General features: G+C 44.9%; 1 protein-coding gene across 2 annotated transcripts in view; it reads left to right on the forward strand.

Moving 5' to 3' along the window:
• Positions 1-24,561, forward strand: part of mipol1 (mirror-image polydactyly 1) — a 31,053-nt gene that overhangs the window by 1,834 nt on the left and 4,658 nt on the right. The window contains exons 2-14 of one of the 2 annotated variants that reach the window (XM_068339705.1): positions 879-961; positions 5,203-5,307; positions 6,275-6,596; positions 7,842-7,956; positions 8,157-8,262; positions 8,928-9,054; positions 11,151-11,184; positions 11,326-11,493; positions 14,447-14,500; positions 17,532-17,626; positions 19,255-19,431; positions 21,846-22,570; positions 22,698-22,844. In XM_068339705.1, the coding sequence (XP_068195806.1) occupies positions 952-961; positions 5,203-5,307; positions 6,275-6,596; positions 7,842-7,956; positions 8,157-8,262; positions 8,928-9,054; positions 11,151-11,184; positions 11,326-11,493; positions 14,447-14,500; positions 17,532-17,626; positions 19,255-19,431; positions 21,846-21,912 (1,380 nt within the window). In that variant the 5' untranslated portion in view covers positions 879-951 and the 3' untranslated portion in view covers positions 21,913-22,570; positions 22,698-22,844. Of the gene's footprint in view, positions 1-878; positions 962-5,202; positions 5,308-6,274; positions 6,597-7,841; positions 7,957-8,156; positions 8,263-8,927; positions 9,055-11,150; positions 11,185-11,325; positions 11,494-14,446; positions 14,501-17,531; positions 17,627-19,254; positions 19,432-21,845; positions 22,845-24,561 lie in introns of both variants that reach the window. The other variant, XM_068339704.1, reaches the window with a different exon arrangement.

Below are 24,561 nucleotides of genomic sequence, written 5' to 3' on the forward strand. Positions count from 1 at the left end.
ACAAGGCGTGGTTCGACAAGTACAGGTGGGACATACCTGTCTTCCATCTGAATGGACAGTTTGTGATGAAACACCGAGTGGACGTCGTCCTGTTGGAGAAACGGCTGCAGGAGGCCGAGAGACAGAAAACATGACTGGAGCGGATTTATTCCAAATGTTCGATAATAAATAAACAGAAATAATCTAAAAACGATTGACTGTTGTTGTCTGATTTTCTCAGCTGCTCTCTGATGTTTAACACCATTTTACAATTAAGATAAGGAAGTAAAGTTTGTCTGTGAAAGTAAAAAAACAACTTTAAAAGTTCAAGGAACTATGAATTATGTCAGTCGGAACAAGAAAACGGTTTTATATCTTTTGACCCTGAATCCTAAACCGGAGTCACCCGATGCTGCGAGCTCATCCATATTTAACACGCCGGTCGTTCAGAGGGTCTGGCTCTCAGCCAATCACAGCCCTCCTCCGTCTGTGTGACCTGGAAGTGCTGTGAGGTGGTGAAGAGCGCGCTGGTTGTCATGGAGGCAGCGGTCAGGTGTTTTTCTGTCGGTGTGTATCGATGGCGTCCAGCAGCCGAGCTGACGATGTTCAGTTTGCCCTGCAGAGAGCGAAGAAGAGGATCATCGACCTTCAGCAGCGGCTGAGCAGCAGGTCGGAGGGGAGAGGGTTAAAAACCAGCTTCAGAACATCCCAATGAGTGAAAGACGTAAAGATCGAGATCTAAACACTGGTTCACTGACTGGTTTATTGACTGCCTAACCCTGTTGCTGCTCTGAGTTGCTTAATCTTTGGAGCACTGGTTGATCCTTCCAACCTGATGAACTGATCCGGCATCAGTCGTCAGACGCTTGGCTGATATTAGACCTGTTTTCTGTTTCCAGTGAAACCAGTCCAGCAGAAACCAGTCCTTCAACATGGACGCCCAGCAAGGAGCTGAGGGACTCCCTGGTGGACATGTACTCAGGTATGACAGCTCAAATAAAAGACATCAATAAACGACTCCTGAGAGGGAGCAGGGACATGCAGGTGAACTGGTTTGACTGGAAGGTTTGTAGTTATAGATGGATGCTAGATTCATAGTAATAGTAATCTATGTGAACAATACGTCACCCGGCATCCACTGTGAACAAAAGACTGACAAACAAGCAGCAAACTTCAGCATCAGAAATCTTTTCAGACGTTAAGTCAGTAGAACGAGGAGCCGTGTGAAACAAAAGTTTCACACTTGTGATTAATTGTGAGTCGGACAGTGAGTTGTGAGTTTAGTGAACTCAGATTGATGAAGGTCTGTTGGGGAAACTTTGCTTCTGTTCCGTTTGGATGGTTTTTGTTCCACTGATTTGAAAGAGAAGCTGCAATGAGTCGGTTTGGCCACCAGGTGGAGCTGTGGTCATTTACACACTTCAATACCGACGCCAGCAGCAGCCTAAAAAGACAGGAGGTCAAAGGTTACAGCACACACAACTACAGCAGGGAAACCACCACCATAATCATCATCATCATTACCATGCAGCTTGTCTTTCATGTCTTAAGTGGTTTATTGGTGTTTTGGATACTGGGAGAACTGGGAGACATCCCAGCAGGCCAGTGGACGTTGTCTGGCTGCTGCTTTAACCGACAGGTGAGGGCGCTGGAATTCTGTTTAGCTTTTCAACCTCGATCGAGTGTCCGAGTAAAGCTGTTCGTTTAGTTTCTGATTCATTTCGCTCAGCCTGAACGCCGACGGAGGCGGTTGCCACGTGAACGGAGATGCTCCCCGAACTCTGTTCTCCGTCTGGTGTCGTGTCCAGCTTTACTCCTGGAGGAGTTGCCGACTCTCCGATTGGTGGATGACTTTCTCGGCCTCTGGATCCAGAGGCTTCTCCGCCGCTGAAGCAGTCAGGCGTTCAGAGCTTTGCTCAAAGGCCCTCGCTGTGAACTTGCACCTCTACCAGTCAGCGCTGGCTGGACCGCGCTGCACCTGAATGCACCACCGTCCAGGTCTTAAACCAGGACATGCTGCCGTCTCCTTTGGCTGATTTAGTCTCTCTCTGTCTGTCTGTCTGTCTCTCCATCTGTCTGTCTCTCCCTGTGATAATCCATCATCTGTCGGTATATCTAGCCCAGATCAAACCCACCATATGAAACAGTATTCAGTTGTGCAGCCAGACTCAGATCACCTCCCATATGTGTCCTTTATTTGTTCTTCTCTGTCTCTTCTTCTGTGGTGGCGCCACATCCTGCAGAAGAGTCACTGCTTTGTTCGACAAACTTAGCATCCATCGCGAATCATTTGGTGAACGGTCCAGGGCGGGGAATTTTTTACACGCTCGGCTTTTGTCTCCTGACTCTTCCTCCCCTGTTCATCGTTTGTCAGGGAATTCTGAAGGATTTATTATTATTTAAAACTGTCCTCTGACGTGATATTACACATCTATGATAAACCTACAATAAGTGATCATTGTGCTACTGGGAGACACACACACACACACACACACACACACACACACACACACACACACACACAAACACACACAGAGGGGCCGGTCAGTAGATTAATATGACAGGAGAAGACAAAGGCCAAGTGAGGCTGAGAGTGAATGAGGAACGAGAGGGAGGAGATGTTCGTGTGAGTTGTATTTAATCTGCAGAGTGGGTGGTCCACAAACACACACATGCACACACACACACACACACACACACACACACACACACACACACACACACACACACACACACACACACACACACACACACTGCATTGTTAGATGAGGGTGGGCTGCAGACTGGATTTGTTTGAACAGACTGAAGTAGCTGCTATTCACGTCTCTGTAAAGGTATGTGTGTGTGTGTGTGTGTGTGTGTGTGTGTGTGTGTGTGTGTGTGTGTGTGTGTGTGTGTGTGTGTGTGTGTGTGTGTGTGTGTGTGTGTGTGTGTGGCTGTTTGTACTGGCTGGTGATCAGATCGCACATCGACGCCTGATGGTGGTGATTGACGGTCCTGTTTTCTCCTCCTGCACCTTCTTGTCAGAGCCCAGGGTGTGATGAAACCTGCAGAACTGGGCCCCGCTGTGTGTCATAGGTCTTCCTGCTGGGGTCACATGACCCCCTGCTGAGCTCTAATCAGCACAAGTAACAAGCTCATTTTAAGCCCATAATTACGAACCGGCTCGCCGTCCCGTTTCCATCTGACAGAGGAAAGAATGAAGTTCTGATATTTCTGGAGCAGAGACTTTGGATGTTTGTTTGTTTTTACTTCTAGCCTGCAGATAAGCAGAGTAATATCCTCAGGATCAACTGTGGCATCAGGGTTTAAAAAATAAAAATCAAAACATCCCCAAAGACTAAATGTTACAGGAAGTCGTCCACACTCGCGTTTCAGTGACGGGCTGTGATGTGACTCCCTCTGGCAATCAGATCATCTCAGTGGCTTCAGGTACAAATATCAGACGATATGAAGGAATAGGATATTCAATCCTGTGTGTGTGTGTGTGTGTGTGTTTGTGTGTAATTCTGTAGGATGAACGGAGGAATCAACTAATTGATTCAGCTCCAAAACCGAACTTTATCTGGATGAAAACTGTTTTGTTCACTGATTTCTGTTTACATTAATGTTTGTGCGTCGCTATTTACTGTATGTTTGTCTGCATTAATAAATAGATGTGTGTGTGTGTGTGTGTGTCTGTGTGTGTGTGTGTGTGTCTCCTGGGCTTAATGTCGGTATCTAAATTCATGTGCGTCGGTGTGGCGGCGGCGGCGGCGGCCGGATCACAGGCGGATTGTGTTGGATTTGAGCTGAAGCCTCTTTAATCATCATAACACTGTCATTAATATTCATGCAGTCAGCTGGAACACCCCACACTCACTGCACCAAAACTTTCTGCACAAAATGTATTAAATACAGCTTAAAAAATTAATGGACTTTAGTTTATATTACATGAAGAGGACGGAGGGGGGGGGAGGCAGGGGACTCGCCTTACCCTGCCTCCCCCCCTCCGGCTCTCCCCATTGGCTCATGTAGATTGGTCCTTTGATTGGCCTTTGTGGTTTTCCCTTTTTTTCTGCAGATTTTTCCATCTTTGACAAGACTTCAAAGCGAGCGCGAGGCATGAACGGTCATTTAGAAGGATTTAAGCACATTATCACATCTGTAATTGTACATGAATAATAAGAAGAGCTGCCGCGCTCAATTAGCTCTGAGTCCACAAGAAGATCAGGCTTGGGGAAGGGGTGGGGGTGGGGGGCAGAGGACGACAGGAAATGAGAAAAGTTTCAGAGTAAAGACGCTGAAGCGAGAAATAATTCAATAACTGCGATCCGAATGAATCGGGATCGGAATCAGAATCCGGACTGTTTAAATGACGCGTCTGCGCAGAATCTGATTTGTCACTTTTTTCTCCTGCATGTAGAAGTTTCCAAGTCGACTCTTCATCAGCAGTTCTTATATTTAGTGCCCCAAAAGAAATCAAACATTTGAGAACAAACGAGACTCTAAAACGAATGGAATCGTCAACGTTGGAGTTTTTTTTTGCCCCATATGACACAAAATCATCGCAATCGGGGATTTCATGGCCGTTTTTTACCGTTCAATCCAAGAGACACCTAGAGTGTGAATCACAGTCGAACAGGAATTCACACCTTTAATGGGATAGCGTTTCCTGTCTGCACTGGAAGCGTACGGTACGTTTACCATATATGGAATGACGCCATCTGATCTCCTGTTGAGCGTTTGAATGATTTAAACACCTGGATGCTCATTGGTTCATGCTCTGATTTCTGTTTCTGTACACCTGTGTGTCTTTCTGTTACACACACACACACACACACACTCTCACACACTCATACACACTCTCGCACTGTCAGTGTGTTAATTGCTCTAAGTGCCTGAATGATCTTTTGTGTGTTTTGTTGCTTACTTTTGACTTAAGGGGCATTTAACACGATTTCTGCCTCTGTTTTAATTACACCTGAGGATCTGCGCTCTGATTGGTTGTTTCTGTAGCAAGAGCGTTCTCCATCCTAACGAGGCCTTAACGTGATATTAAAGCCGTGTTTGCTCTGCTGATGAGCTGCGAGTATGTAGAAAGCGTGACATGACAACAGGATTACTGCTCACTAATGATTATTAAAGGCAGAGGGAGGCTGCTGAGAGGTGGCGCCACGTAAACGCTTCCTGTTTTGTCTCCAGGTGTTTGTTTCAGATGAGTTTTTTTTGTTTTGTTTCTAGCTAATCCCAGAGTGAACGTGGAGCTGAGACAACGTCTTCCCTCGCCCGTGACGCAGCAACGCAGAAACTCAGCACAGACCCTAGACCACACCGACTGGCCTCAGGGTGAGACCGATCGTCCAATCAGATCATTGCTTCCTTTAACACGTCTATCCCAAATAATAATTCCTTTATAGAATAATAAAAAAAAAAAAAAGATTTAGATTCTTCAGTCCAGTTAAACAAGTTGTTTTTGTCCACCAGAGATTTGTATTACAGCTAGTCCTCAACATACAAACATTCGTAGATATGAACAAACGCACTTCACCACATCCGACTATCGTCCTGCAGTTCCTCTTTCTGCCACAACCCCCACTGAGCAGCACCAACACTCGTCTCCCCCTCTTGTTGTTGCTTGTTGTCTCTTAAAAACTGGTGAACAGTTCCTTGGTGCTTAACGGTAGATATTGGAAGCATTTGTGCATGTTTTCACATAATCGGATGTTTTTAGTCTTATTTATTCTACAGTAACATGATATTATGAGCTTTTTTTACGGTTTGCTAGTGATTTTTAGAGTCCAGTATTTGTGGCGGGAAGACATAAATTTAAGTAAAATGATGTAAACTTGATTTTTTTGTCTTTAAACCGATGTATTATCAAGAATGACTCAATTCCAAATGACCTGAACCAGTGTTTTAGTTCATTATGTGTTGTTTTTATGCCCTGTAAATGTTTCTGGTCAGTCTTAGGGAATAGAATATTAGTATTTAGAGTAGAAGTGACATTTAAATGACCTCAAATGGCTATTATGGTTTGGAATTTAAGAAATAATGACTTTAAAAAATTTCAATTGATGAACAACCTCTTCGTATCAACTGTGTTCGTATGTTGAGGACTGCCTGCATTGTGTATGTTATAATAAATTAATGTCAGCGAGACAGCTGCAGTGTGCATGTCAGGCCAGCAGTTGGCAGTGTGATCGTTCAAAACACCACAGAATAAGAAGAGTGGAAGGAAGCGGGAAATCTCCCTGGAAGGAGCAGAAATAAAGTCATTGGTGACGTCTATTTGCTTTTGTTCGTCTCCCTTCAGCTCCTCAGCACCTCCGGGAACCTCCAGTCGTCTGCTCCTCCTCCCCCACTCTGACCCACAGGAGGTCTCCTGTGTCACCCATCTCCCACAGGAGGTCGGTGTCTCCTGTTTCACCCGCCTCCCACAGGAGGTCGGTGTCTCCCGTCTCTCTGTTGACCCCCAGGTCTCCAGGAGGGACAGGGAGGGCGAAGATGGACCTTTCCCCCGGTAGAGGACCTTCTCCTCGGATGGAGAGTCATGGAGACGGTCCTGATGGAGGAGGAGGAGCCTCCAGAGGTCCTGGTAGCCCCGCCCCTAGAAGGCTGGTCAGCCCTGATGACAGGTGAGGTCACCTGAGCTAGCACTACCGCTAACACCGCTAGTTACTACAATGATGGGAAATGAAAAGGGCCTTTTAAAGGTTGTTTGTTCTACTTTAAAACTGCTCAAAAATGTGAAAGGAGTGAAGTCGAAGCCGCTGAAACCGACGTGTTGAATTAAATCCACGTTCAGGAGGAAACTGAAGCGTCAGGCGGAGAGCAAACAGTTGGAGGACTCCCGACTGTCAGAGGAAGGGAAAGTGCAGAGGTCAAGCTGTAGCGGTGCAAACAGAGGTGAGGCGACAGCGACAGAACTTAAAGGCTTTAAAATTTCAGGTCAGACGAAAAGAGCTGAAACACTGAAAGAACTAGAACTTTTAAATAAAAAACGTTCTCACTGAAACATTCCTCAATATTCTCAGACGATTACCGTGTTTAGAGCATCTCCTCGGGAACGAGCTTTATTATTAAAGTTTATTTCTTTTCATTACGCTCCATCTTTTTAGATTCTTAAAATCGCATGGTTTTTTTTGGGGGGGGGTGGTTTCCTCCTTCCTTTTAAGATGCATTTTTTAAAATGAAATTTGTGGAGCAGTTTGAGTTGCATCACCTGCACGAAATGTGACCTATTAAATTTATATTTGATTTGGTTAGTCGAAGCGTTAGAAGGAGACGGAAATAGACTGGAAAAGATGGCGGGGAAGAGAGAAAAAGTTGATTAGAAGCAGCTGAGATAATAAAGTCAGACAGTCAATTACAGAAGACAGTGTCAGCCATATTTCAGTGTCTTATTTACCAGCTTTATTACGCTAAGAAGCACGTCTGACCTTTAAGGTAATATGAGAGAATTACAGGTGAACATCAGTCAGTTCTTATTAAAGCAACGCCTCATAACCTGCTGCCTTCGTCTCTCCGCCTCACATCTGATAATGTGAGGTTAAAAACACCTGACCTGACTACACACAGGTGAAACTCTAATGAAACACTCTGAGATGATGTCAGCGCGCTACGGACCAATCACAGCCTCCGCTGACCACCAGCTGACCTGCTCCGCACAAATTCAGTCAGACTGTGGAGAATGTGACAAAATAAGACAAAAATAAGATATTTAGCTCTGATTTTTAAACGTATTTCAGGATCGTTTTCATCTGGATGGAGGTCAGTCATCGCTTCTTTTACAAAGCGGCCCTTTAAATCTTGGTTTCCCTCCTCAAATGTCAAACATCACCCGTCTCTGGATCCTTTTAACCAGAACTCGTCTCCTCCAGCTCTCAGCAGGAGGACGCGTTCGGACCGGCGGCTCGAGGGCCGAGTTTTGATCGAGACAAAAACATTTCGTTTCTGCTGAAGGAGCTGGACGCTCTGAGAGACACCAACAAGAAGGTACGCAGTACAAACAAGAGTACACACAGGTGTACACACAGGTGTACACACAGTGGTACACACAGTGGTACACGCAGTAATGAAGCACAACGACACATGACCTTCTGTTTCTGCGTAGCACACATCGTCCCAACATTTTTGGAAAGCGTGTTCTGAACACTTTCTTTACATACGTGTGCTGTGTGACCCCCCCCCCCCAGCTGCGGGACCAGCTGGTCCAGAAAGAGAAGGAGCTGCAGAGGAAGGAGGTGGAGGAGGAGCTGAGGGAGGAACAGAGGGAGGCCCAAGACTGGGAGAGACCTGCAGGTGAGGAGGAACACACACACACACACACATACACACACACACACACACACACACACACACACACACACACACACACACACACACACTGTTTCTTTAATAAAGTTTGAACGACAGATTTGGAAGATCCAGAAACAGATTTTTTTAACATGTTATCATGTAGTAAACATGTAATCATGTATTAAACATGTTATGTAATAAACATGTTATCATGTCATAAACATGTTGTCATGTAATAAACATGTGATCATGTAATAAACATCACGTCACTGATGGGCTGAAGAACACGTGAAGAGAGAAATGTTGTTGCATCAGATTCTGAGCTGCTGCTCTGCTTTTATGAGCTGTGGTCATTCACCATTATTACATATCGACCACAGTATGAACACACACACACAGACACACACACACACACACACACACACACACACACACACACACACACACACACACACACACACACACACACACACACACACACACACACACACACAGCGTCAATAAAAAGATCTCTGCTCTGATTGGGTGATCAGTCCAAGGATTGATAGAATCTGATGTTTCTACTAAACTCACTTTGAAACTAATATCTCCTCCTCCTCCTCTTCCTCCTCCTCTTCCTCCTCCTCCTCCTCCTCTTCCTCCTCCTCCTATTCTTCTCTTCTCCTCAGCCATGCTGGAGGAGGTGTTGGCGGCGCAGAAGGACAGAGATCAGGCTCTGATGTCACGGCTCCTGCTGGCCAATCAGGAGAGAGACGAGGCTGTGATTCGCACCCGCCAAATGCAGCAGGCCTCAGAGTACGCACACACACACACACACACACACACACACACACACACACACGCAATTGCTAACTGCATTAAAACTAGTGATTATGTATCTTTATTGTAGATAAAGACATTAAAAGCCGGAGCTCCTCGTTTCTCCTTTATAGTTCTCCTCCCTGTCTCCTCTTCATTATTCACCTCCTTGGTGTGGTTAAGAGCCGTGAAACGAGCTCTCGTTGGCTTCGAGGAGCCCCCAAATAGACTAGAAAATCTAATTACCTCTGCCTGTTTTCCACCCCCCACCACCACCACCCTGAAGATGAGAGGGTAATTGATATTGGAGGCCACAATCCTCTTTATGAGGGACAGAATATGGAGGAGCATGTTCCATCTGTCAGGACTGAGAGTGTGTTCCTGTGTGTGTGTGTGTGTGTGTGTGTGTGTGTGTGTGTGTGTGTGTGTGTGTGTGTGTGTGTGTGTGTGTGTGTGTTTTCTTAATGGAAAGAGGCGGCCTGTAATACCTCTGTAAATGTGTGTGTTTTAGTGTGTTTCACGCTAAAGAGTGTGTGTGTTTATGAATAATGCGAAGCCGCATTCAACAAACTGCTCAAATGAAGGCTCTTTCATTTACTATCATTTGGTTTTGTGAAAGCGATTCCTTCTTTGTTCCATAAAATGTCAGCAAATCATTTTATGACTCAAATTATTGTGCAATTTCGGGAACAAATATACATAAATAAATATTTAGATAAATAAAATCTGTGTAACAAATCCCAGATTTTTTTTTTTTTTTAATGAATGGCATTAATTCAAATATAAATTCGATGCCTTGCAATTTGTGAGGAATATTTTCTCCTTCCATTTGCAGTCATTTTATTTTTTTTTGCTTATGTTTACTCGTGTTATTCCTCAGGTAGGAGAGGGAACCCCGTTTTCCATTTTGAGAACCTCATCTTTCCCGTTGTGTCTCTGTGTGCAGAGACAAACCTGGACGCTGGAAGTGAACCCGAGCAGACTGCAGTTTGTTTGTTTGTCTTCTCTTTGGCCAATGTAAAGAATCTGTTGTATATAAGTTATGTTTAAAAAAAACAAAACCCCCTCATGCCTCTGCATATATTCCGGATGCATCCGTTCGTGAAGACAAAAAGTTTGTCGGTGGGACTTGACGGCGGATCTTAAATGTAGATGTCGGCTGAGCCGAGCCGAACTGAGCTGATCCGGAGCTGGATGGGCTGTAAGCAGGGTGTTAGAGGAGCTTTATTGGAGGCGGCTGGTCTTTCATTATCTGCTGTTCCCTGCAGAGCGGAGCTGCCTTGGCCACCTTATTACAGTTTATTACAGAAAAACAGCGGCAGGATAAATGAAAAGAGCTTCCCAGGAGGAGAGGCAGAGGAGCAGCTAGTTACCAGCGCCGTGTCCACCATCACGGAGCCCGTCAGAGGGAGAAACTTTGTGAATCCGCTCCGGCTGACGCCCTCGCAGCTTTACCGTCATTTTGAAAATGATGGAGAGTTTTCAGGTGGACTTCGGGGAGGGCAGGACGAAATTACTGCTCATCTGCCCGCCGTGGCGGCGCTCAGGTCATTTAACAGGCTGCTGCAGAGGTCCAGCTTTAATTTCGTCTGCGCCGCCACAATGTGGGGGTGGGGGTGTGTGTGTGTGTGTGTGTGTGTGTGTGTGTGGCTGGGATGAAACGACCAGCGGACCCCCAAAGCAAAAACCAACCCCAATTCTGAATGAAAATTTATGTAAGAATCTGAAACGTGATTCCAAACATCCAATTGGAAAATATGTTAAAAGGCATCAACCAGTCATCAGATTATCAGTTAAGGCTGCTGGTCGTCAGGATTAGGATTAGTTATCAGTCGAGGGCGTAGGTGGTTATTACTGAGGGCTGGCGAGGGTTTTTCAGGGTTTTATCAAAGTTGTTTTATAAAACTTTTCTAAACCAATCGTGTAGGCTATTGGAGTAAATCTTTAAAGCTGATTTTCATTTAATTTGGCCAAAAATGAAGAACTGGTATCCATTTATCTGTAATTATAGGACCTTAAATGAAACCCGAACGCTTCTTTATTTTAAATGTGCACAGAACCAGAAGTAATCCACAGTTTATGTTTCTCTTCAGGCTGGAGACTATCCCCATTGAGGACTCTGACATGGTAAAAACACTCACCACACCCCCAGCATACCACTACTACTAGTAATAACACTAGTAATACTAGTAATACTAGTGCTGTCATTGTAAGTGATGAGGTTTGTTACTGCTCTGATCTTTCTCCGTGTGTTTGTCGTCGCTTCAGGATGTGGACGAGCTCCTTCAGTGCATTTCCAACGCTGACGTCCAGGAAATGGAACAGTTGGGTTCGGTTCTGGTTGAACATCTGCGGTTGGCACGACAACGGCGAAATGACATCACTGCTCAGGAGATGAAGGCTGTAATGGAGGAGAGAGACGGCTCTGTAGTCAAAGTGAGCGTCTCGACCTGAATGTCTTTTTATGTGTGGCGCTGGGATGACCTGGCGACTTGTCTGGGGTAAACCCTGCCTCCTGCCCAAAGTCAACTTTGCAAAGAAAGGTGGAAGAATTATGACCCAGAAAGTCATTAAAAGTCCAGGTCCAGGCGTTCCAGGAGGTTTGAAAAGTTAGAAAGGCCTTTATTTTAACGGGATAAAGTCATAAAAACCGTATTTTTTCTTTTTTAAGAACAAAAATCATCTCGGCTGTGAGGTTCTGGAGATCGGATTCCTTACTTCCTGTTATTTGGATGCGTCTTTTCTGATCTCACTGGAGCATTAGTTCTGTCTGACTGCAGCTAACACCACCTCTAAGACGTCTGTTTAACCCGGTTTTCGCTGCGCAGCGTGACGCTCGGGGGCGGCGCCGAGCGTCGACCGGGTTACGGAGGCCCCGGCAGCCCAAACCTCAAATATTTGCAGTTTGAATCTGAACATGAATATTTTGAATGGTGTGAAAACAAAAACGGCGGCGAGACAAATATTGACAGTCAGATGGAGACGACCTGACGAAGCTGACGTGGAGCCGGTGTTTGCCGAACGCTCGCTGTTTATACACCTGTTTGTCTCCTCAGGTGTGTGTGAGGACAGCTCAGCCTGTGTGTGTGTGTGTGTGTGTGTGTGTGTGTGTGATATTTGAATGTAATCTCTCTGCTCGCTATTTGCTTATGGAGACGGAGGAGCTGCTGATGGCCTCAGATATTTAAGTCAAACCTACAGGTCAGAGATCCGCCTCATTCTGTCGGGTATGACATCACATTTGACCAACTATGACCTCATCATTATACTCTTATCTAGCCATCCATCCAGTCATCCATCCATCCATCTACATTCATTCATTCATTCATTCATTCATTCATTCCTGGTCAAATAGAACTCTCCTGGTTTAAATCTGAGACGCCTGCCAGGAAAAAGTGTCAATCAATAATCAATAAGTGGAGCTGATGGATGATGGAAAAGTTTGAAGGAGAAGATCCAGGTTTTCTTTTTTTCTGTGGCTCCTCTGGAGGCTGATTATTATCAAAGTTCAGCTCAGAGTTTATTACCAAAACCTGCAGAGCGCTGGATTTCTTACCCACAATTCATCTGGATCCATACGCCGCTCTCTGTGGGAGGATCAGAGAGGGTGGTGGGGGGTGGGTCTGAGAGAGTAAACGAGGAGAAATGAAAAAGATGAGAAGTCTGACTGATGGAGGGAGGACACAGATGGGGGGGGGGCAAGGGGGGTTGAGGGGCAAAATGAGAGAGGGAGGGGCAGATCTCCCAGCATGTCAGGTGATGGCTCAGAAGCTCCACCTTTAACTGATGTCTGATAAATTGGAAATTGTTACCATGGTAACCGAACTGCAGCAGCAGCAGCAGCACCACCACTGTATTTTGGGAACCATGGAAACAGTCGCCAAGGAAGCGGAGGAGGGATGGGACGAAGTGAAGAGAAGAAGTGGTGCCTGTACAGGAAGTGGTCATTTCAGTGTGGAATGACCACTTCAGCGGTGAAGTACTTTTAGTCAGGCAGTGGTACTTATAATACTCGTGAAGAGGAAGTGGTACTTCTGTGGACGAAGGAGTACTTGTGCAGAGGAAGTAGTACTTGTACAGAGGAAGTGGTACTTGTACAGGTGAAGTGTTACTTGTATAGAGGAAATGGTACTTGTATGAAGGAAGTGGTACTTGTACAGATGAAGTGGTACTTGTATAGAGGAAATGGTACTTGTATAAAGGAAGTGGTACTTGTACAGATGAAGCTGTACTTGTACAGAGGAAGTGGTACTTGTACAGAGGAAGTTTTACTTTTACAGAGGAAGTGGTACTTTTGTGGAAGAAGTAATATTTGTACAGAGGAAGTGGTCCCTGTATAGAGGAAGTCTTACTCGTACAGAGGAAGCTGTACTTTCAGAGAGGAAGTGGTACTTTCAGAGAGGAAGTGGTACCTGTTATAAAGCACTTCTTTTAAAAAGGAAATGGTACTCGCAGAGAGGAAGTGACAGTTTCCATGTAAAGGAAGTGGTATTTCCAGGAGGAAGTGGTATTTCCTGGAGGAAGTGGTGCAGGCTGGTTCTGGTTGTGTGGTTCTGGTGATAACACCCCGCCTGCCTCCATTAACCTCATAAAACTCATTTCTGTATTGGTATCGGCTCAGAATCACCCGGCCTATTGCTGCTAACCCCCGTCAATATCTGTGCTCCGCCATCTTTTAACACCCCACCCCTCAGTGTTAACACCACCCCTCCATGGTAACACCTTAATCCGCCTTTGCTCCGCCGCGGCAGCGTGCCGAAATATGTTTCAAATGCCGCCGTAATCCTCTGAGGAGAAGAAGAAGAGAGAGAACACTCCATGCTGGAGGATTCCTCTCCTCCCTCCTGCCGCTCACCAATCCCTCACTCCCTCTCCTCATCTCTCAGGGATTATCTTCCCCGCCGCAACCGGGACTTCTGGGAAATATTAGAAAAGTGGGGGAGGCGTCTTCCCCGAGAGCTCGCAGCCGCTCTCTGCCTCTCTCTACCTGTCTCTCTCCCTTTCTCTCCCTCCGTCCGATAGTCTCATATGACAGCTGCTGCTTCTTTTTATTGAGTTAATATCAGATAATTACAGGTTATTACAGGTTATTACAGGTTATTAAAGCTCACCTGGTTGAGCCAGACTCCAAACACAGTTTGATTTCTGCTCCTTTAAAGGACATTCCGCTGGTTTCAAACATATTTCATCTCATTTTACTAAAAGAACACAAACGGATGTCGACGGTCGGAAAAGACATGAATCGGTTTTTATTCTATTTCTTACATTTATGTCACGAAAACAGGAAAACCTTCATTACATTGTTTGTAAAAACTGGAAAATTAAAGTTCACGTCACTGTCAGTGACAAATTGTGCAGGTCAATAAATCCAGTTTACGTCTGTCTGCAGTGTAAACGGCTGGAACAGGATCTGGTTCAGGAGAGGGAGCGGCGGAAGGCTGAGGTAAACGCACACACACACACACACACACACACACTCTCTCTCTCTCTCTCTCTGCTCCTGTTACCCGCCGGTCTTCGTGTTGTACGATCACGATGGGATGTCTCTTCCATCGTCATGACAACCTACCGTGGAGACGCCGCAGCTTGTTTGCCAACAACTTGTTATTCAAACTGGGTCTCTGTGCGCGTGTGTGTGTGTGTGTGTGTGTGTGTGTGTGTGTGTGTGTGTGTGTGTCTGTCTCCGTGAGGACCCGTTCTGGTTTCAAACTGTTCTGAATGTGTTCCTGTGTGGCAAGAAGAAGTTTTCTGCGTCTCCCGGCGTTAAAGGCTATCATGTAGAAGCTCGGCTTCGTAGAATCAGGGTTTAGGTTTATCGGGTCCAGCAGTGGTGAGTGGAGTGGCTTTGGGTGAGATTAAAAGCTCTAGGCCAGGTTTAAAAGGGACGGGCTCGGGGTTAGTTTTCCAGTTCATCCTGGTCTGATCATCAGAACCGGTAGAATCCAGACTGGATTCTGTTGTTCTCTGTCTTCTCTACGCTTCTCTCCTCTTCCTGCAGCTCTGCTTGTTTTCTTCTGCCGAAATATATTAAATTTTGTTATTAATGTAGCACTCGAGCTTTTTTCACCACAAAATCTGTTAATTAGGCTGGAGGGCTCCAGGGGGATTAGAGCCTGGAGAGGTTTTTAATTTCCAACGGAAAAACCAACAGCTGCTGTTAAATTAACCGACAGACTGTCAGTGAGCCGCCGGAAAACGCCAAGCATGAACCAGAAACCAGAGCTCTGAACCAGACTTTGGACCAGAGCTGTAGACCACAAGAATAGACCGGATTGTAAAACCAGAGCTTTAAGATGGAGCCTTAAACCAGAGATTTATACCACAGGAAGAGACCAGACTGTAAAACCAAGTTTTAAACAAGAGCTTTAAAGTAGAGGCTTAAATCAGAGATTTAAACCACAAGAACCGACCACAATGTGAAGCCAGAGCTTTAAACTAGAGCCTTAAACCAGAGCTTTAAACCGTAAGAATAGACCAGAATGTAACACCAGTTTTAAAAGCAGAGCTCTAAACTAGAGCTCTAAAGCCTAACTTTAAACTGGAGCTTTAAGCCAAAGCTGTCGACCGCAACAGTGGACCAGAATATAAAACCAGGCGTTTTGGATCTTTTGTTCCGTGAAGAACGATGTGTTTCCTGTGTTTAGTTCGAGTGTCTAAACTCTTTGCAGTAGAGTTACACAGGAAGTTGGCAGAGAGGGAATTTCACAATAAAAGTCTGCAAAGAGTAGAGAAAATAAAATACAATTTCTGCTGCTTCTCTTCCTAAACCAGAAATCATGAATAAAGAGCTGATCAAACACACCGGCTTCAATCAGCTGTCAGCTGACTGGGGGGCTGAATTTGGGGGCTAATTGTTGTGAACTGTCCCTTTAACTCCTCATGTTAAAGGTCAGAGACGCTCCTCTCCTCCCGTCATCCGGTTCCTATGCTAATTACAGGCCCCTCTCATTTCCTCCTCACCCGTCTCTCTCTCTGTCTCTCACCCCTTGTTTCAAAAATGGGATGTTGTGTAAAAAAGAGAGACAACGTACACATGCTTTTGTTACCCATCATGCCTCTGTGCTTCCAGAACACAAATCAACAAGCTGACATCATGACACGTTTGTGGAGGTAATTTAAGACGTCCCCACTTTAAACGCCCCGGAAGGTTGATTGTGTTCGATCCAGTCCTTCCTCCTCCTCCTCCTCCTCTTTCGTTGACCTTAACTCCTCATGTTAAAGGTCGGCCCGGCGTCGCTCCTGCTTACTGATTATCTCATTTGGAAATTATTCTGATTAATAAGTCGGGCGGCTCTTTTGAAGCGTGTCCTCCGGCCCGGCTGGAGAAGACACATATTGACTCTCCGGGTTTGGTTTCTCTTTTGATGTCTCACTTTAAACCCGCAGACCATGAGTGCTTTAATTAGCATAGAGGAGGAGGAGGTCAGGATCGGGTCTGTAATCCCTGCTGGAGTCGACCTCCACACTGTTTGACCAGAGACGCAGTGAGGTACTGGGAGGGGCCGGGGGGGTGGTGGTGGTAGGAGGTGTGGGGACAGGGAGGTGATGGAGGTGAGAGGTCTTGATGAGACAGGAGATGATCAGACAGCTGATGGACGTTAGGACACGGGGGTGGGACGGGACGTGAAGGAACAGGAAGTGACGTATGGAAAGGATGAGTGAGGAGGAAGTGATGGGAGGTGATCAGTGATGAAGAGACCAGAGGTTCGGTGAGGAGACGAGGGCTGATAGGAGGTGGCGATACAGGAGATACTCAAAGGTGGTCCCACAGGAGATGATCTGAGGCAAAATAATGTTTTGAAGTCAAGATTATCAGATTATCATTCAGTTATAATCAGGTTATTATCAGGTTATCATTAGGTTTTAATCAGGTTATTATCAGGTTATCATTAAATTATCATTAGGTTACCGTTACGTTATTATCAGTTTATCATTAGGTTATCATCACGTTATTATGACATTATCATCAAGTTATCATTAGGTTATAATCAGGTTATTATCACATTATCATCAGGTTGTCATTAGGTTACAATCAGGTTATTATCATGTTATCATCAGGTTATCATTAGGTTATCATCAACCGTCATTGAACCACATTTTCTGAGCTCTCTTTCATTCCCATAATGCACCTGGAATTTCAGCCAGGCTGCTGACTGTAATTCTCTGCTGTCTTAATACGCTCTGCTAACAATTAAATCCTCATTATAAAGTGTGTTGACTCTCATGTTTGTTAATTAGACAATCATTTAGTTGATTAATCCTTTATTCAAACAGATCATGAACTCTTTCTGCACAAAAAACACCAACGCAGTTCATACACACACTTTAGAAATTCAACAGCCTGACAACTGGACTGATCTCAGGTCCTTCATCTGCTATCATCATCATCATCATCCTCACTTAAATCATGGGTTCTGTTGTGACGCTGCTGATGTGGATCTAAAGGAACTAAATGTCCCGATTCATCCAATCAGGAGGAGCTGCTGAGGATTCAGAAAGACAGACGCGGAGCTCATGGCGACAGGCTGCTGCTGGAGGCGGAGCAACAGGTGCTACAAATCAATCACAGGTGAGACTTGATGGAGACATCGGCATCAGATCTCCTAGCGTTAGCGATGCAGATCGGTTGAAAATCCTGCGTCGTCAGGATGGCGTGAACGAACTTGAGCTGATAGTCGCCATTAAAGTCTGTAAAGACAAAATCTTTACAAACTGGAGGTTCATGAAAAGCATTTTCAACAGAAAAAACATCCAATAAACACGATTCAGTTTTACGCCATATGTTGGCAGAAGCCGGACGTTTTGTCGGGTTTCTGAAAGCAACACCGGCAAAAAGGTTTCCCTAAGAGATTACCGTTCACGTGAACAGAACTGTGTGATAGACGTCAAACAGGAAAATGAGTGAATAACCAGAGGATTGACTTCAGAACTTGAAGTCAGTTTGAATCTGGACGTAACGGCGCTCTGCAGCGGCACACAGAATCAGACGAGTGATGCAGGAAGTGAGGCGTGCTGTTTGTCCACGCTGTCCAAACTGTGACTCTCCATACATCATCAGGATTGAGGCCGGACGCCCGCGTAGACGCCGGGGAGGACGGAGGGATCACCAGGTGGGGGGGCAGTCTGCAATTTCGGATTTATTTCAGCGTTTCAAGGGAAATGAAAACTAATTTTTCTCGCTAGTTCTCTCCGTTTCACACATTTCTTCGCCTTTCTTTTACTTCTTTGTATTTACTTGAGTTTTAAACGTCGTCTTTTGCCGATCAAAATGAAGGAAGCATCAGTAGATGAGGAGGTCAGGTCGCCCTTTAATTACTACTAATGCTCTCTAAGGTTAAATCTTAAAGTTATTAAAACGATCTTTGAATGATTCTAATAGACCCCAGACAGAAGGAGGTGCAGGCGCTGCTCCCGTTCCTCCTCCACCTCACCTTCCCTCTTCACCTCCTGCATCAACCGTTGCACATGCAGCAGTTTACTTTTGTCAGGAGGGAGGGGGGAAGTTGTCTTACTTTGGGTCTGCACCTGCACCTTAATAAGTCTGGAGACGACATCCCATCTGAACAGATTCCAGAGTCACGGGAAACTTCTGGATCTCGTCTGATCCCGACGGGTCTCCTCTCGTCTCCGTCTGGATCTCCTCTGGTCGACAGCTGGAGGTCAGGCATCAAACATATGTTCGACTCAGTCTTCATTGGACGCGGGTCAGGGACAGGACTGACCCCACCTTTGACCTCTGACCTGCAGCTTGTTGGTTTAGGAGCTCAGCGGTCGCACTTAAAACCCCTGGCGGTATCCATGGCAACCTGCTGTCCAGTCTAAGAGCAGAAAATCATTGACTTCTCTGAAAACGTCAAACAGGAAAGCAGAGAAGAAGTGAAATATTGTCGTCTGAACTGAGACGTTTGTCCTTGTTTCCGTCCGTCGTCTTTGTTTATCTTTAATTAACCTGAAGCTGGGCTTCAGCTATCAATATCACAGCTGATTGATTACCCATCAGCTCCCAGGGACAGGTCAGGTTGATCTGGATTATTGCATCGCGACACCCGATTGCTTCAAACGTCACATCAGAATGGGAGGAGCCACATTAGCAGAGCCACATGCTAACAGGCTAGCATACAAAAACATTGTTGATGTGAATTATTTTTCGACTTATTCTTGAAACTCCCAAATTTAACTTCAAACTCCTCTTCTCAGCTCGCAGAACCTCCTCGCTGCTCCTCCCTCGTTGCCAAGCGACGGCGTCTCTCCAGCGGATCAGGCCACGCCCCTCCTGGTGCAGCTGCAGCAGCTGTCGAAGGAGAAGCAGAGCGTGGAGGCGGAGCTTCAGCGCTGTCAGGAGGCGGAGCGAGAGGCCGGCGAGAGAGTCCGCAGGTCAGATTCTACTTTTTAATGGACAACACCTCCATCTATATGATTGTGTTGTTTTGTTGTCGCCATGACAACGCAAATATATACAAGGGTCTGTCTTATTAGAGATAAGATCTCTCATTAGAAATATAAGCGTGTGTGTGTGTGTGTGTGTGTGTGTGTGTGTGTGTGTTCCTGTACATCCAGTGTTCTTTCTTAAATCCCAACAAGAGCGTTGACACGTTTGCAGACGTGACGGTATCGTCACATCATGTTTATGTCATTTGATTCGCTGCCTTTGATTGGCTGAACTTAAGCTACATGTTTCACACCTGTGGGATGAAGGTAAAGTCACCACGTCAGCGTTTCATCTCCATGGAAACGTTTCTGTGATGCCCGGATGTGATACTTGTCGCTTCTTCACGAATTAAGATGTGAACAGTTTGACCCTCTTTATTCCAACGGTCCCTGAAGCTCACGCGGAATCAGGGAAGAAGCAGCAGCCTGGAGAGGCAGCATGGGGTTTACCATCCATCCATCTGTCCGTCCATCCATCCATGGATGAACAGATTCACCTCTGTTGTTCAAAGGTCAACTGTCGCCTCTCGAAACACGTTCTCCGTCCTCCTAACCTGAGAATTTGTTCACCGATTTTGACAAAACCTCAAATGTCAAACCAAGTTAAATCATGGTGTGATGTCATTTTATACCCAAAAGGTCAAATCGCGTTCTGCAAAAGAAAAAAAAGAAAAAACGCTTAACTGGCCGTTATTCAACAGCGTGACCTGGAGCAGAGGAGGAAACGGCGATGCTCAGTCGTGATGCTAATCATGCTAATCTTGTTACCTTCCTCCTGACAGGTAGACCCCAGGGTTCAAATCTAAACATGTTTCATACATTCATGTTTAAACCGTTCACTTCCTCTATGACTGATTTGAGATCTGCTCCATCATCCAGAGGTCAAAGGAATAAAGATTTTTCCCGTTTCACCAGCCACATCCTGCTTTAAAGCTAAACAGGTTTAAAACCAGTGAAACCAGTGACGTCTGAGTACCTGCCATTAGACACATTTTCCAGTTTTGCGTGTTGCGGCAGCCGTCAGAGACTCTAGGATGTGTTCAAAGACTGCTTAAGCACGTGGGACTAAAGAGATTTCATTCGATGATTCATATTCAGCAGACATCGGTGTGAGTGTCTCCGACGCCGAGTTGATCAGGAAGAATTAATCCTTCAGATTTCGACTGGTACAGGATGATGGTTGGATGCTGAATAGCGTGACTTCTTCTTCTGCTGCTTCTCATCTCATCAGTGTGAAGATGAAGGGATGAGGCTCGTGATGAAAACAGCTTAAGTCGTCCGTCTGCGTCGCTGCGCCGTCCTCCTGGGCTCAAACCTGCGGCTCTAATTTGGCTGCCAGCAGGGGGGGAGGTGGGAGGGGGGGGCAGCCGGCTCTGAAGAGCCTCCCAAGTTTCTGAATAGTGAAGAGAGGAATATTTGCTCTCCAGAGGGGAGGGGGTGAGGGGAGGGGGTGATAGAAATCTGCTGGTTATTAGAGGCGAGGAGTTTAATTTGGTTGGTAGAGAGAGAGAAAAGGAGAGGGAGCGATCGACGAGTGTTGGAAAGTCACCCAGGGTCAGTTTTCCAACTCCTCCCTTCTTCATTTGAGCTTCATCTCAATTTCCTGCTCCTCCTCAGGTTGTTAATATCCCCTCTTCTTGTCAGACATCGTTGGTAGGAAGTCTTCACCTGAAGGGAAAAACCCGGTCAGTATAGGAAATCTGGTTTTCCCAGCAGCCTGCAGGAAGAAACAGGAGACACCAGGAAGTGCAGAGACACTAGGAAATGCAAAGACACCAGGAAGTGCAGAGACACCAGGAAGTGCAAAGACACCAGGAAGTGCAAAGACACCAGGAAATGCAGGCAGAGACACCAGGAAGTGCAAAGACACCAGGAAGTGCAAAGACACCAGGAAGTGCAAAGACACCAGGAAGTGCAGTTTGGTGTCATAAAACTCACATTTAATGTAGGAAACTGCATGCTGGGACGTTTTTGCTCATGCATTGAGCTCAGAATAGTAAGTAGCATGCTAAGCTAATTTAAGCCAAACTGATGACATGATGCTGCTAACAACCACCTCTGGCAGCAACGACCCAAGCAGTGAGAGTTAGCTGCACAGCTAGCGGAGCTAACTAGAGCTAAATGCTGTTAAAGAGATTTCTTTTTGAAGCTGAATGACGTAAATGTTGTAATTATTTTTCTTTCTTTCCTGATCCTAATAATAAAAACTTTCATCATCAGATGATCCAGTAGCCATGCGGGTAGGACCCTTCTCCCCTCCCTCACCCACTCCTCCCGTCCTGCAGCGGTCAGACGTCTTCCTCTCTGCAGGTTTTGAAGGTTTTTATTGACGTGTGTCTGTTTCTGTGTGTCGTCATCAGGTTGGAGCGTCTGGTCGAGGTTCTAAGGAAGAAGGTCGGGACGGGAAGCTTCCGCGCCGTCATCTGAGCTCAGTTTGAAACTTTTATTTTATCTTTTTTTTTTCATTTTTCCTTGAATAAAACTTTTTTTATTCCTGTTTCTTTAAATTCTTGTCATTATTTCCTGCTAAAATGACAAATTTTTCTCTTTTGTTGTTTTATATCTTTAACTTTTGTACAACCAAACTGATCTTTACAGCCTTTAAGTTTTTATTTCTAAGTTCCGGTACGATCACGTGTGTTTGGATTTCTGTTATCTGTTCTGCATCCTTTCATATTTTGAGTTAATATGATTTTGTAAATTTTTTTTAATTTGGTTACATCAAATATAATGGTATTAAATAATTTAATGAGTATCTATTAATATCTAAAACTCACAAATCTTTCTCATACAGACAGAAATGAATGAAAAAATGACCTGATTGGTGTTAATTGTGGTTTAATTTAAAGTTCTTGATGAAAATCTTCTGTTTTTTTAAATTTTAGAGATTTGTTTCAAAACAAAGGTGCAATTAAAGATCTAATTATCCTACCAACCGCTTTTGTTCTGTGTCACAGCAGCGATGATTAAGAAGTTCATTTTGGGTCCAGTGGTGCATTTAAAGGTTCCTCCTCCTCTTCCTCCTCTTCCTCCTCCTCCTCTAATTGAAGATCCGTCTGCCTTTTAGTTCTTCTGTTGATTTAAGGTTCATCTTTTTAAGTCTCCTGTTTTAAGATGAAACTTTGCTCAAATTAATTTCATGGGATTGTAGCGACAAATGTGAGGAAGCCTCTCTGACTTCATGTTCCCTAAAAACTTCATTTAACTTTCAGTCAGACCGTCGCTTTGCCTCCTTCCTCCTCCTCCTCCTCTTCCTCCTCCTGCGGTTCGTAGGGCGACGGTAAACGATTCGTCTCCATCTTTACGCGACGACTCGTCTCCTTCACGGCAGGACGACATCAACCTCCTCCTTTACACAGGTACACTCTCCTTTTAAACCATTGAGGACAGGCGTGCCTGTTCGTCTTCTGTGGTTTCACCGGGGCTGTGGCTCCGCCCACCTGATCCACCCAACAGGTGTGTCTTCACCTGAATATTCAAACAGCCGGCCACAACCTGGTGAAACTTCATCCATCAGTCGGGTCTGATTCGATTTGGTTCCAAGCTCAGTTACCATGGCAACTCATGCCTCAAAGCTAGCATGCAGGCTAACTCAGGCTAGCCTAACTTGTTTGTCCAGTGTTCCTGAAAGACCGACAGAAAACAGGATTGGTTTGTGTCCATAATAATTATATTTATTGATCGATCTGTTATAAAAACTCATTATTGGTTTATTGGAGGCGCGATAGTCGACGTTTCTTTAGTAAACATCAGACAGGAGGCAAAGAATCACAAGTTGGATTAAAACACACCTGATCGGCACTCAGGTGAGACCAGAAGTAAAAGTACTGTACCTGAAACTACACCGGAGTCACCGTAGCAACGACCGTCTGTTAGCGACTGTTAGACGGAGGAAACCGCTGAAGGTGCTGATTCTGGAAAGTCACTTTATATTCACACACACACACACACACACACGCACACACGGTCTGCTCTGCATACTAACACTGTCCAAACATGAGGAGGAGCACACTGATTGGTCGACCTCTGCTGCAGCACACACACAAACACACACACACACACACACTGCTGTTAAATTCATGAATGATTTACGTTGAATCTGACTGAGTTTAAAAAAAAATAAAAATCTGATTCTTATCCAAAACTCACCCGTTCAAAAGAAGAACAAACAAACATGTTGTCTAATAAACAAATCAGCTGACGGTTTGTTGATCGACTCGGGGTGAGCGTGATGTTAGATACACAGAACAAATCTAAATACAAATTATACTCAACACATGGTCAGCAGAGCAACGGAGGGATGAATGTTACCACACAATGCAGTATTTTTATAGTACAGAGTACTCGACTGAAGTAACGCTGTGTATTTTATTCTAACAACCCCCCTAGCTTAATTTTAGGACCCCCTGAACGGTCGTGACCCACAGGTTGGTCACCAATCCACCATGAACTCTGTTCACCGGCAGTAAAATATTCTTCTGTCCACTAAAATGTCTCAACAAACTTTATATGTGAAATTTAATAAAATAACGAAGAGAAAGTAGAAAAAAAATTAAAATGAAAGCAATTAAAGACAAAATTTTAAAAATAATGGTTGATTAAAAATTATCATAAAAATATTTAAATATTCCCAGTTCTTGCTTAATTCAACCTCACAGTAACTAAAAAAATAAAGAAATCAAATATTTTATAATCACAGACGACAGATTAATTCATGTTTATTCTATTAATAGTGTGAAAGATATTGTATATTTAGACCCACTTCGGTGCATTTAAGTTATTTTTTTTAATGAATTTATTTTATCTGAATATTTTTTTAATTGTAAAGATTTTATAAAACGTTCACCTCTGATTGAGATACTTTGGAAATACAACCTTCCCCCTCATATGTAGGTTATATACATATATGTGTGTTTGTTCTGCCCCCGTCCCACTGCTGGCTGGTTACCGTGGTTACGGTGGACCACTTGTGGTCGACTTGGGTGTCCTGGTTTTAATCCTGCAGCCGTTAATCTGCTTGTTCTGAAGAAAGACTCAGTTTGTTGGAGCTCCAACTTCTGACGCCACCTGGGTGTG

The sequence above is a fragment of the Antennarius striatus genome, chromosome 17, assembly GCF_040054535.1.
Source record: "Antennarius striatus isolate MH-2024 chromosome 17, ASM4005453v1, whole genome shotgun sequence".
Lineage (NCBI taxonomy): Eukaryota > Metazoa > Chordata > Actinopteri > Lophiiformes > Antennariidae > Antennarius > Antennarius striatus.